General features: G+C 46.5%; 1 protein-coding gene across 2 annotated transcripts in view; it reads left to right on the forward strand.

The window, feature by feature from the left end:
* The first annotated feature begins 7576 nt into the window (after positions 1-7576).
* The window catches only part of ECPAS (Ecm29 proteasome adaptor and scaffold), a 74639-nt gene continuing 67682 nt past the window's right edge, over positions 7577-14533 (forward strand). The window contains exons 1-2 of one of the 2 annotated variants that reach the window (XM_083179597.1): positions 7577-7672; positions 13931-14061. In XM_083179597.1, the coding sequence (XP_083035723.1) occupies positions 7624-7672; positions 13931-14061 (180 nt within the window). In that variant the 5' untranslated portion in view covers positions 7577-7623. Of the gene's footprint in view, positions 7673-7823; positions 8048-13930; positions 14062-14533 lie in introns of those variants that run through there. The other variant, XM_083179593.1, reaches the window with a different exon arrangement.

Here is a 14533-nt window from a genome sequence, read left to right on the forward strand (position 1 = left end):
TGATGAGTGTGAATGTGCGACAGGATACGAGATTGCAAAATATTCGCTATTCACTCACAGGGCAGGTACATTCCTTGCAGGGTAGTGTTCTGTGAGCTCTGTCATGTTAGATAAACAGCCATTTTCGAAACATTACACAGCTTTTTGGTGGGTTTAAGGTCTGGGCTTTGACTCACATTTCCAGCTATTCGTTTATTGGTTTTATCAACTGCACTGTGACTTTTCCTATATACTTTGGCTAGATGCAGATTGGGATGAAAAACCAGTTTAGGAAATTTTTGGAAGCAGACCTCATGGAGGCTGTTGAGGGGGTGGGGTCTGTTAAAAGGGGAACATCCATATTCATAAGGCCTGACTCTGAGTTGGAAGTCCTTGTATTTTTTCCTGCAGTTGTGTCTACGACTTTATTGTAATTCCACTACAATGCCCTTTCCTGTTGTCATCGGCTGACTGGAAAATTAAAGTGGCTGTAGAAAACAATCCAAAAAGTTACCCCCTAACTTACCCACACCAGCATTTCACCCTCTAACACACCCACAACACCAGTTTTTCACTCTCTACCCTCTCCCAGCCACAAGCTGACCCATGGGTGCGCCGGCCCACCAGGGATCTTCCCTGTGACTTCTATGGCCAATCCACCCCTGGTTCAGGACTTTATTTTGTGGCAACATTAATCTACAAATTCCTTAAACTTTTACAGGCCACATAATTGTGTTATCCAAGATTTGTTTATATTATTTTTCCCTGTATTTTGTCAAGTATTATTGGTATTGATTACAGTTTTATTCAATGTTATCAAAATATAAAGGAATTGAATAGATTTCAAAGCCACTGTGCCTACAAAAGGATTGATGAGGCTCCTCCAGGAACAAAATAAGGTATTCCTGTGCTTGAAACAAAGGGGGTTATTCAGACCTGGTTGCAGACCTGTGATTTTGTTAGGTAGCCAATTATTGATCGACTGCGTACTGACAATATCGCACATGCGCGAACTAGATTTGCAGCTTTCTATCGGAAAGCAGGATGCTGCAATTTCAGGTTCAAATTACCCTCATCACTATTGCAATATGCTCCCTTCTCTATGCTTTACATCTGGTATAAGGTTCATGGAGTTGGATACGGAATGTCAACACATCCTGGTAAATATTGACAATATTGTATATATTTTTTTTTTATCAGTGCAGTACAGGCAGTCCCAGCCCAAATATTTTGGTAAGCTAATATAGATTTTGGTGTCCCTCGCCGTAGATTTTGTGGGTGGAGCTACAACATTAACGGGGCATTAATAGCGAGGACTATGTAAAAACCGGACCCGGACTACACTCCGGACCACCGGACAGGACATCAAAATCTGCAGTCCGGAGCTTGTAGGGTCCGGTCCGGGGGGTGTCCTGCCTGGGGGGTGTCTTGTCCGGGGTGTCCCTGTGATAGCTATCACCAGGGACATGGGGGAGGGGAGATTACAGCCCCCCATGTGGTCCGGACCGTCCGGTTTTTACTACATTACAGGTGTCACAGTCAGCCCCCCGGACAGGACACCCCCCCCCCCCCCCCTCCCAGACCGGACGCTACAAGCTCCAAAATGCAGAGTTTGATGTCCGGGCCGGTGGTCCTGGGGTTTTGTCCTGGTTTAAGTACCCTTAATAGCGTATGAAGTTGTTTACATTTTTTTTTTTTAAGGTTTGGGCTGTGAGGGTGAGTGAGTTAAAAATTGGCAATCTATTGGTTAGTCAACAGATACTGTGAAACTGGTACAGTGCATGCACAAGAGTACCGCTACCACTATGAGCACATGGCCGGGATTCCCGGTGATCATTCATACATCTACCCATGTAATCGCATACTGCAATGCTATATGAATCGTGGGTGCTAATATTGCACCCTGATTGCATTCAGTATGCGACTATTAGTACATAGGGTGGTATTCAATGTGAATACCGGCGACGTGCAGCAAATCCTGTTTAGGGTTCGCTGCACATTCGCCACTGCTCGCTGTGTTCCGGAGCCTCGCCGGCTCCGGTATTCAACGAGTCAGGGGCTCGCTGCCCCTGACCGGCGAATTTGTGCTCCTGCGGCGGATGCCGCAGGGAGCCTGAGGACGGTGGCAGGCAGGGAGATGGAAGTCTCCCTGCCTGCCCCAGAACGTTTGTGGGGGGGAGGTGGGCTCCCCGGGTGCCAGGCAGCATATGCTGCCCCCCGGGGGTGCCAGCAGGGGACCGGGTATATTCACTACACCCGATCATGAATATGTAATGATCGGGTGAAGTGAATATATGAATATTTAATGAGCGGCTCGGCTCCGGCCCCCTGCTGGCTGGTCTGTGTAAAAAAAAAATATATATATATATTTTTTTTTAAATTAAATATATATTCATGTGCTTACAGCACATGAATAAAAATAGTATGCCCCTCCTCAGAATAAAATTCCAGATTTTTTGACACCAATTGTAAAACACAAAACACTTTATTTTAAAAGTTCACCTTCCACTTCACCATAAAAAGATAGCGATTGCTACTCGGTGAATCATGGTGAAAAAAACCTTGAAATGTATTCGCCATCTGGTCATTGAATAGGGTGATTCACCGTTTTAGTCAGAAATTCGCCTTACAGCACAAATTCGCCATAAAAACCTGGCGAATCAGGCTCATTGAATACCGCCCATAGAGTAGACCATACTTTCCTACTTTTGAAAAGCAAAATGAGTGAGATTTTAGATGCTAGCAAAATGCACCGAGTGCAGCGTCGCGCACCATTGAAGGGGTGTGTCATGTTTCAACCAAAGGGCGTGTCTAGTGACACATGTGGGCGTGTCTATTTCCACCCAGGGGTGTGTCCTGCAGTGGCTGGTGAAAAAAAAAAGTATGAAGAGCCGCATACCACCAGAGAAAGTTTGTACAGTATATGGGCAACCTACAAACAGAAACTGTTCAATTGAAACCAGCAATCATGTGCGCATACCTCCCAACTGTCACGATTTTAGAGGGACAGTCCCGATTTTCGGGTCATGTCCCACCCGCGGCAGGCATTGTCCCGCTGCGGGGGGTGGCAGTTGGGAGACCCCCCAATCTAGTAGAATAGACGCTGTGCGCATGCGCACAGCGTCTATTCTCGTATGAAAATGAGGTTGTGGCTAATTAGCATAAGCCACGCCCTCATTTGAATACGCCCCGCCCCCTTTTCGGAAGCCGCGCGAGTGTCCCTATTTCTTCAGATCAAAAGTTGGGAGGTATGTGTGCGGTTGCAATGTGTTTGATGGTCATGAAATATTTTCATATAAATAAGGGCATGTGTTTGTCAGGCTATAAAATGATAATAGAAAAGCATATGGGCACAGAAAAACATAGAAGCATACCTCCCTAGTTTGGTGTGATAGAAGTTGTGATCTTAAAATTGGGTGTGGCTCAGATGAAAAGGGCATGGTCTAAGGATGGGGTGGGGCCGCTGAGATCTCCAGCTCCCCCAACTGCCCCCAGCCTGCTGGACACAAGCAGATCAACAATGGGAAAGTTGACAGTCAAAAAGGTCGACATGATTTTTTTACATTTTTTGGTGCCGACAGGGGGTATTTTATACCCTCCCCTCAACCAGGGCGTGGAGGGACAATAGAATAGTGTGCCGAGCGTCGAGAGGCACCATGCTCAAAGCATGGCGAGCGCAGTGAGTCATACAAGGGGACGCGGTGCACCGATGCGGTGTCCATGTCAACATTTGGGACACAAAAAGTGAAAAGTTGTGTCAACTGACTGTCGGCCTTCCCATTGTCGATCTAATACACGTGTTGACCTTTTAACCCTGTTGACCTTCAGGGGTGGACACAATGCATGTCAACCTTAACCCCTTCAGTGGTGTTTTTTTGTTTTGTTTGGGAGAGTGCTCCATAAAAGCATATACTTCTGCACACAGCCAGGAGGAAGGAGCCGGGCAGCGGTTGAAGCTGAGCTCATCGCTCGCTCAGCACAGAGGGGGTTATTCTGATTCACTCGGAAAGGCATAATCACTAATGGACCAAACCTTATGCACTGCAGGGAGGGGTTGGGGGGGAGTACTTCAAACTGATATCTATATTGCAGGGTAAAAATAAAGCAGCCAGTATTTACCCTGCACAGAAACAATAAAAAACACCCAAATCTAGCTCTCTCTGCACATGTTATATCTGCCCCACCTGCAGTGCAGCATGGTTTTGTCCATTAGAGAGTGATTGTGCCTTTCTGAGTGATAACCCCCAGAGGCATTGCCTAGCACCAAGAAGGGGGAGACAGTGGCAATTGCGGAAATTTTCCTGGAATGCTAGTGTTAGCACTGAAACATAGCCCGGACAGTTTCTGGGATTACCAGTGAAGGGGTTAATTTGGTCAACCCAATGACCCATACCTTTACCAGCACCAAATTAAAATAGCATTTGATCAACTTTTACTTTCACGCCACTAATGGGACTGCTACAGTGCCATCTACAACATGGAAATCAATATTCTGACTAGATTTTCACCAATGTCTGAATTCAGGCCTGTACAGAACTTGTTGCCTGCTGTATATCCCTAATGCTGCAGGTAAGTACAAACACTGCACCAATACACGTGATGAAGTTTGCCTGTGTACACCTGCCTGCGATTGTGATTCCCCCCCCCCCCCAGATGCTGAGATGTGTGCCCTGCGCAGCGCTCCCCCCAAGACGCTGAGAGGTGCACCCTGCACTGCGCTCTCCCCCCCACGATGCAGAGATGTGCAGGGCCTTTTGCCCTTCTGCTCTACGGGAGGTTTCTGTCCACCCTGAGCTCGCCTTAGGACACCTGCGTTACGATTTGACATGTGTACCGCTTCCCCCCCCACAACGCTGAGATGTGCGCCCTGCACCACGCTCTCGCCCCAACAATGCTGAGATGCGTGCCCTGCGCCACAACAGCGCTGAGATGTGCGCTTTGCACCGTGCATCCTAACCATACACACACCCTGCAGCCGTGTGGGGGTGCCAGAAGATATTTTGGCTTGGGGGAGCAAGAACGCCACTGCATACATTAGTCACTATTTACATTAACAGTTACTAAAAGGATGGAAAAACAGCCAAAATTTCCACGGTGTCTAAAGGCTGCATTACGATCAATAGAGAAGGGGGGTTCTCAAACTCGGTCCTCAGGACCCCACACAGTTCATGTTTCCAGGTCACCCGGCAGGTGCAATCATTACTGACCGACACATTTTAAAAGATTTACAGGTGGAGCTAATTATTTCACTTGATTCTGTGAGGAGACCTGCAAAACATGCACTGTGTGAGGTCCTGAGCACTGAGTTTGAGAACCTGTGCAATAGAGGATTCATTCTGCAGAATACAGAATAAAACCCCACAGTGGGGTAACAGCGCCCAGGCGCTGCAGACACATGAATATTATTCTGCTACAGCTCAGGACACATTAGTATGACTGAAACCCTGCGCTCTCCTCAAGCTGTTGCTAGCACAAGAGCCAGGAGATGGAGAACCGGAAACGACTTGACAATTTCCTACTGAAGCTTCCTCGCTGGAGGAGCTGGATCAGGGTGCTACAAGGAACAACACTGTACGGCGTATAATCCCTGTATGATAGGTCCGTCTGCCTCATATAGACACAAACACTTGTCATAGGATACACTGAGGCAGGGAAGGGGAACCTTCGGCCCACCAGCTGTTGTTGAACTACACATCCCAGCATGCCCTGCAACAGGTTTAGCATGGCCAAATAGCAAGAATGTAGCAGGGCATGCTGAGATGTGTAGTTCAACAACAGCTGGAGGGCCGGAGGTTCCCTATACTTGCTTTAGATAGAGAAGCCAGCGGATATATCACATTTAAGGGTCTATTTACTAAGCTGTGGAGAGCGATAAAGTGGGCGGAGATAAGGTACCAGCCAACCAGCTACTGTCATTTTTAAAGCCCAGCATCTAACATGGCAGTTAGAAGCTGAGCAAGATTTAATCACAGGTCTTGAAGAACTGTAGTTAAATTCCAATATACAGAACCTATTAATACTGAAAGTACTAAATCATTATGTTGTATAAAATAACTATTGGAAGGCACGCTGTGTATTGTGAGAGCTCCTAATACCCAGAATGGCATAGAAGAGGTGGCAGGGGAGAGGGAGGAGAGAAATAGAAAGGGGGGCCTCTGAATAGTGAAAAACACCTGATAGTGCAAAAAGGGGGCAATGGCGCACTGGTATCCCAGAGTGGAGTGGTCACGTGGTGAGTGACGCACAGCCTGGCATCACAAGAAAGAGGGATGGGTTAAAGGTTGAACAGCCTGGAATCCAAAGCAAAATGTACTGTGTTAAAGAGGGTGCAGCCTGGCATCACAGGGGTGAGTTGTGTGGTGTGCAGCCTGGCAGGAGGGAGGGGGTACACAGCCTGGCACTGCAGTGGGGGTGCGGAGTGGTGAACAGCTGTTACAGATTCAGCACATTGTGGCCGTGCGCGGTTTCCAGGCAGCTCAGTCACCTGGGTCTCGGCACCTCATGGCCACTCTCCTCCTCCAAGCGAACATCCCCAGCAATGGGAGTCAGACAGTTCTACTTACTGCTGCTCTCGGCTCCCACTGCCCGGCTCACTCACTGCCGCACCTCAGTTCCTCTTCTCTGCTGCACTCCTACTGTGCACTGCCCGCAGGGTAGAGACTAGTTCACATGCAGTATTGGTTACACTGCAGGATGTGACATTCTGTGAGGGCAGAAGCTGTTAGATGTCCTCACAACGTTTTTTAATTTATCTGTAATTCATGTAGGTGTCGGTTATTTTGTTTTATTTTTGCAGCATTGTACGCTCGCACGCTTCGGGCACGGTGGCTCGCTATGCTCGCCACGGATTTATATTCCCCCTCCAGGTATACGTGGACCCAGTGCATGGTGGGAAAATTACCAAAACTGCATGTGAACTACCCTGCCCGCAGCCCTCCTACTGCGTGCTTCCCGGCTCCCGGCGCTCACGCTGCTGCCGCACAGCTACCCACACAACCCCGCGGTAGCCGGCATAATCAATAATGTCACGACGCCGCGCATTCAGGCCCGCCGCCGAAACATGCCGTTTGCGCATGCGCAGTCAAATTTTTTTAGAAAGGGGACAAAAACTGGGAGAAATAGAGGGATTTGCGGGGGAGCGGGAGGAGGATTGAAAAAACGGGAGGGTAGGCAAGTATGGAGTAGACCACTAAATGAAGATGTCACCTTTACATTTTAATGCTAATAGCTGCCTAGTTCGCTGCCTCCAGGCACAGCATCTGTAGCTTTAACAGCAGTGGCCAAATATAGATTTTTAATTCCTAAATATATTTCTGAGAGCACACTACAGCCATGGATAGATATATAGGCATTTATGGTAGCACCTGTTGTATCTGTGATCATTTCTGATCTCCAAGCCAAATAAAAGGATGATTGCGTCATTAACCCTTGCAGGTTCTTTTACAGATCATACTGCTGCTGCTGCTGGCTCACTAATAATAAGGGCATATATACACAGGCGTAAGACAACAAAGGCAATGTTGCCAATTATATTTCGTGACAGCACCAACAACTAGTACCAAAAAGAAACAGTATATGTACAGGAACTAGAGCATTCCCCACCCCCGTCTCCTCCCCCTGAGCTGGGCACTACTACCGGTGAACATGGCTGCTGCTGTCCCTTCTGCTGTTGCTGCTGCTCAGGACGAGCTCAGTAAGTGAGGCGCATTGTTACAAGGGCATTAGCATGTGCCAGGTGACGGGGTGGCACCGGCTGTATGTTGCTGTACACTCCATGTTATGTATGTTATTACGTGATCCGATTGATCACTGTTGGTGTGTGTGTGACAGGGAGGTAAGGGGGAAACTGCTGCTGCAGCCTCCCCCAGTATATGTGATGATATGAAGAGGGAGGAGGGGACACGGCTGCTGGCGGGCATTGGCGCGTTACATGTTGGGGGGAACAGGGTTCAGCACAAAGATGACTGTGAGGCCTGTGTGGTTCCCCCAGCATGTTTCCCAGGCCTCTGGCTTTGCAGTATCACCATGCACAGTCATGGACTGGAAGTGAAACCAAAATTCCCAGCTGGTCAGTCCAAAATTATCACTGCGACTATGTTATGGCAGTGGCACTATTCATGGTTTGGGACCACTTCCAAGTTCCAACGCTTTATTTCCATTTATACTTGTAGCTATGGCAGCAATCTGGTCTAATAAAGAATATGGGGCCAGATTCTCTAAACTTCAAAAGTGATATAAGAGAGTTCGATAAACAGCCAGCCAATCGGCTCCTGTCTGACGTTTTTCAAACACTGGGGCAGATGGATGAAGTGTTGTTATGGGGGAGAAGGGGTATCAGTGCACGTTATGTGCACTGATACCGCTTCTCCCCCATGTACTACAGAGCCAGCGTGTGGTAAAGGACGGGGGCGCTGCTATCTAAATGATAGCAGGCCAAATGTCGGTTTTGGCCGTTGACGGTTTTGGCTTCACCAGCAGCAGGCTTGCAAAGCCCTATCTAAACAGCAGGGACAGCGCTGTCCCTGCTGTTAGCTCTGGGCTGCGCTGGGGATTTTGCGTGAGCAGCAAGATACCGTGCATGCCCAGTCGAGCCGGACAGGAGACGGTGCATCAGTGTAAACTGATGCTCTATCTCCAGGAGGGGACATCGACGAAGGGGGGAATTAGTGCTCCCCCGCTTCGGCAGACAAGATCTTAATACATCTTGTCGATGTCCCTTCCTGCTTCGCCTCGCTAATGAGGCGAAGCAGAAAGTATTATATCGGTGCGATAAGCACCGCTATAATACATCTGCCCCACAGTCTGCGACATGGCAGGTAGGAGCTGATTGGCTGGCTATTTATCACTCTCCATTTTATCACTTTTGAAGCTTAGAGAATCTGGCCCATAGTCTTGGCTTTCTTTAATTCTGTTTTGTGGTGTACAAGACTGTAGTTGCCATAACTTAACAACACAGCTTATTCTAATAATTTATCTTAGTCCTAAATCTACATCAATGAAAGGAATATTTTCTCATGCTATTTATCTCTGTAAAGTGGCCAGGGCACTGGCTCCAAAAGGAGACTGTCCTGACCATAGGCATATAACTTATTTACTGTAGGATAGCATTTTACAGTACTGTGTGATCTACAGCCCAGGAATGTGTGATCTTATTGGCGGGACTTATCTTATCTCCCTGAAATCTGGGGGGGGGGGGGGGGGGGGTGTCTACGCATGGCTGAGCATGCGGTCAGCGATGCCCGGCCAGAGCAGTGGTGAGTAGCGCCTAGGCTGCAATGAGCCTCCACCATCTCTGAATGGCTGTAGCTTCGGGACCCGATATCTGTATTGACATCAGGCAGCATCGCATCCCCCCCCCTCCCATAGAAACCTATGGAGCAGAATGGACCCCTCCTAGATACATTCCGGAGGTACTGTAATATTTGTGACTAACCCCTGAAAATGGTAAATGTGCCCACCTGACTGACTAGTAAAGGGGGTACACAACCTTTGTTCGTGCAGCTTCTGTAGAACTACGCATCCTATCATTTCCTGCCTTGCAGTAAGAGCATGCCGAAAGTGTGGCAAGGCATGCTGGCATGTGTAGTGTTTCAGCAGGTGGAGTGTCACAGCTTGCATACTCCAGAATTACATCTTTGATTTACATCTTATTTTGGGCACAGATGTGAATAGTGATAACATTTGTCTTATTTCTCCACTGCCGTTAATCTCAGCATAGAGCAGTATTTCCCAAATCACAGCACCCTAGAGTATCAGCAATTATTATTATTATTCTTTTTTTGCAGCACATACAGGGAAAGGGTCCTACTTGTGAGAGTTTAGACAGACAGGAGTGACTGGGTAGAAGTAAGCATAAACAGAAGGTTAGGATAAGAGATGACTGGGTTTAATAAAAAAGTCGTTATTGAGAGTCCATCTAAAGATATGTAGAGAGTCTTATAGGGAGAGGTGGAGAGCACAACAGCCAAAATCTTGGAGGCAGGAATGGAAGGAAGTAACACGTTAGCAGCAGAGGCAGTGTGCATTTGTGGACTGAAGAGGGTGGCTTGGAGATAAGGTCAGATATGTAAGTGGTCGAGGAATGGGTGAGGACATTGTAATTGATTATGAGCAGCTTGAATTTGTTTGGGAAGGGGAAACAGTGTAGGTCTTGTAGGAGAGGAGAAGTGGATATAGTACATTTGGAGAGGAAAATGAGCTGGGCCGCAGCATTAAGAATAGATTGGAGTGGAGAGAAGCGCTTGTCGGGAAGGCCAAATGACAGTACTCCAATCGAGATGACCAGTGAGTTTGAAGATCTTGGTAGCGTCCTGGGTTAGAAAGGATATGATCCTGGAAATAGTAAATCTGTAAGAAGTGCTAAATGTGTGGTTTGAAGGAGATGGGGGAATAAAGAAGAACTCCTACGCAGTGTCTTTGGGGACTAGAGGAGATAGTGACCAGCTCAGTCTTAGAAATGTTAAGTTTAGAAAAGGACTGGGATGTCTAAGAACAGATATTGGAGAGACAGTTGGACAGAGTGTGATCAGCAGAGGAGAGGTAGATATGAGTATTCTTATCATAGAGGCAATATTGGAAGTCAAATGAGCAAGTTAAAAAGTTATTTATAGATACATTTTGAGTTGTGTGTTTTTTTTTTTGTTTTTTTTTATTGTGCCTACCTGTCATGTGCTGGTGTACAGTTGTGCTTCCGACTGTCTACATGGGGGTTATTTTGGTTCACTCTTTCTGAAAAATTCCTTCTTAGATGGACAAAACCATGTGCACTGCAGGTGGGGCAGATGTAAAATGTGCAGAGATAATTAGATTTGGGTGGGGTTTTACTTTAAAGTGAGATATATATTGCAGTGTAAAAATAAAGCAGTCAGTATTTTCCCTGCACAGAAACAACATAACTCACCCAAATCTAATTCTCTCTGCACATTTTACATCTGCCCCACCTGCAGTGCACATGGTTTTGTCCATCTAAGAAGGAATTTGTCAGAAAGAGTGAACCAAAATAACCCCTCATGTTTTTTGATTGGCAGCCACTAGCTCTGGGTTTTCCCTATTACTTTTATTATAAATAATTTGATTTAGTCCTGGGTTACCAAACCAAGGCACCCCTACAAGAGCCTTGTGGCACCCCAGGGTGCCTAGGCAAACAGTTTTGGAACCCCCGGGATAGAGCCTGATCTTATACTTGATACTGATGTGAATAAAGCCATCTAAAGAAGTGGTTAGAGTACCCAAACAGGCTTTTCATACATTTCTTCATGTACAGTACCTTCCAAGGCTATGAGAATAACTGTATCCTACTGCAGCTACCAGATGCAGGGAAAAGCAGTTGTTATCACCACTTATGTTTAGTTTTTAACATAGAAGACATATGATACAAACACTGAGAGGATTCTACACAAATATTTACGTAAATTTATATAAAACAGAGACAAAGATAAATGGGAATCTACATAAATGAAAGAAATACCTAGTCCTGTTCTGTGGCCAATATTTATATAAATCCATCTATAGAATTGTAATAAAACCGTACAACAGTAAGGCAGAACTTCTGAATCCTGTACATTTTGTCTCTAACTTTATGAAAGCTGACTGGGTTTACAAAACTCATAAATAACTCACCAATTGTAGACTATTTGCAAAATTTATTTTCACATTCTTGTAGTCATACACTTTTTTTTTTTTTTTTTAAAGTTGAGTCCATGTAATATAGTTTGTAATGTATATTATTGCTATTACACATTCACGTACACCTCCAAGTCTTTAACTGGTAAGGGTGCTGCAGTAACTAGATTAATAGCTATAGACCAGCAAGCGTGAGAGGGGCCTAATTCAGACCTGATTGCAGGACAAATTTGGGTACTCTTTACCTAGCACGGCGGTCATCGCGGGCATTGAATGCACTAAAAAATCGGGTGCGATGCCCGCGATTTCCCATAGGGAACAATGTTAAATGTCTCAATCGACCTGATTTTTCTGTTCAATGCCTCAATTGACCTGATTTTTCCATAGGAAACAATGTTAAATGGCCCACAGAGGCCAAATAGGCACCCTAAAGTGTGAAATGGCCCCCACAATTGTTAACGCCACCCCACGATCAACGTGAACCCGAAGCGTGGCGAGCGCAGCGAGCCCACGAGGGGCGGCGGTACGCATCCTACGACCTTTTCATATCCCCACTATCCATGTCGGCGTGGAGTTGAGAATAGAATAGTGTGGCGAGCGCAGCGAGGCGAGCGGATACCTGTGAAGCCCGCGAAGGGACGCGTTTACCTGTGAAGGTATCCGCGTCCCCTCGCGGGGCTCGCCACGCTTCGGGCTCGGTGGCTCGCTGCGCTCGCCACACTATTCTATTCTCAACTCCACGCCGACGTGGATAGTGGGGGTATGAAAAGGTCGTAGGACGCGTACCTCCGCCCCTCGCTGGCTCGCTGCGCTCTCCACGCTTCGGGTTGACGTTGATCGTGGGGTGGCGTTAACAATTGTGGGGCCCATTTCACACTTCAGGGTGCCTATTTGGCCTCTGTGGGCCATTTAACATTGTTTCCTATGGAAAAATCGGGTCAATTGAGGCATTTAACAGTAAAATCGGGTCAATTGAGAAATTTAACATTGATCCCTATGGGAAATCGCGGGCATCGCGTCGGTCGCGTCGCACCCGATTTTTAGTGCATTCAATGCCCGCGATTTTTTTTACCTGCGATGCCCACGATCAAAATCGTGGGCGCCGTGCTAGGTAAAGAGTACCCAAATTTGTTCTCAAAATGGGCAAAACCATGTGCACTGCAGAGGGGGCAGATGTAGCATGTGTAGATAGAGTGGTGCCCATACTTGCTTTTCATCGCAATGCATGCACAAGGCATGCAATGCGATGCATGCTATTTAAGCTCAAAACGCACGCCCGCATCTGGACATGTATGGGCACCTTAAGACTTTGTGTGAGTTATTTTGGATTTGTGCAGGGTAAATCCTGGCTGCTTAATATATACACTGCAATATAGACATCCGTTTCAACACACCCCACTGCACACGTTACATCTGCCACACCTGCAGTGCAGCATGGTTTTGCCCACTTTGAGAACAATTTTGCCCTGCAATCATGTCTGAAATAGGCTTAATATTTTTCATATGTATAAGTGAATCCCTCATTCACTGCCAAAAACTACATTGCCCCCACCACCACCCCAAACATGGATATCTGGCTGTGAGCCCAGCCTGTTATGTGATGTGTAGAACAGAAGTAGCCAGACAGTGACCGCCTACTTCTGTAAAAACAATTTAATTGTGATAGCAATCTGATAACATTCTGATATATAGCCGTCTTTAGGCATGCCACATATAACTATGACATGAAAACAAATCAGTGCCACCTTTGAGTTGATTATTATAGAACTCATGAGCTTGTGATCTTTTGGCAGATACACACAGTCTTGTTTTGCCATGTGCTGAGTGTAGTGTAATTGCGTCGCATTGCGGTATGTTTCTGCAGACTCCCTAATGCCCTATACCAGAGCTAGCCATGTGTGTGTATATGGGGAAGTGTCACCCCCTACCCCATTAAACATAGTTTTTGTGGTCCTGTGAGTTGCTTGTGGTGTCCTTGGGGCAGATGTACTACATTTTGGAGAGTGATTAGGACCGCCTTCTCTGTGCTATTAACATTACATTTAACTGAATAGAGCCCTTGGTTTTAATCATGGTGACATGGTATCCTGGTGTTATGTACATGAGAAGAAGTGTCGTAGATGTCCTATCACATTATAATTGGTGTTACTTGTGTTAAGCCCTATTCCAGGCACGATGCTCATTGTAGGACTGATAATTCAATTTGGTTTCTGTTTTTTAGTTCAGTAACAGGATGGATCAGGCAACTTGTACAAAATGAGTTATGTCAAATTAGAAAAGCATGACACTGATGCTGCTACTATATGATTAAAATGTGTTTTGTGTACAGATCAGCTTGAGCGTGTGTTTTTACGCCTTGGCCATGCAGAAACTGATGAGCAGCTGCAGAGTATTATCTCTAAGTTCTTGCCTCCGGTTCTCCTCAAACTGTCAAGTGCGCAGGAAGGTGTGCGCAAGAAGGTGAGTCCTCTCAGTAAATGATGCTTTTGAGTCTTCTAATAACGGCTTGAATGTCAGCCCTATCATTACTGTAAGGAAACAACATACTGCATTTAGGTAAACAATGCAAAAAAAAAAAGGGAAACTGAACCACAACAGACACATGAAACCTTAATGACAACTTCTTAGGAAGCTGAAGCTGGGTACAAACTTGGCGATGGACATTCATTCAAACACCCGTATGAATGTCCATCAACCAGATTGTGTGCACACACTGGAGTGATGAATGTTGCGTCATTCATTGGCATATTACAAGACGCTATTGATAGCGTAGGTTTGTTATGCAACACACGTTGCATGTGACCGCAGAAGTGTGCTTATTGGGTGATATGTCCTGAGGGGATGCAGTTAAAATCCCGGCGGTCGGGATCCCGACCGCCGAAATGCCGACACATTCTCCCTCCTGGGGTGTCCACGACACCCCTGGAGGGAG

Source organism: Crinia signifera, chromosome 1 (genome assembly GCF_055691185.1).
Source record: "Crinia signifera chromosome 1, ASM5569118v1, whole genome shotgun sequence".
Lineage (NCBI taxonomy): Eukaryota > Metazoa > Chordata > Amphibia > Anura > Myobatrachidae > Crinia > Crinia signifera.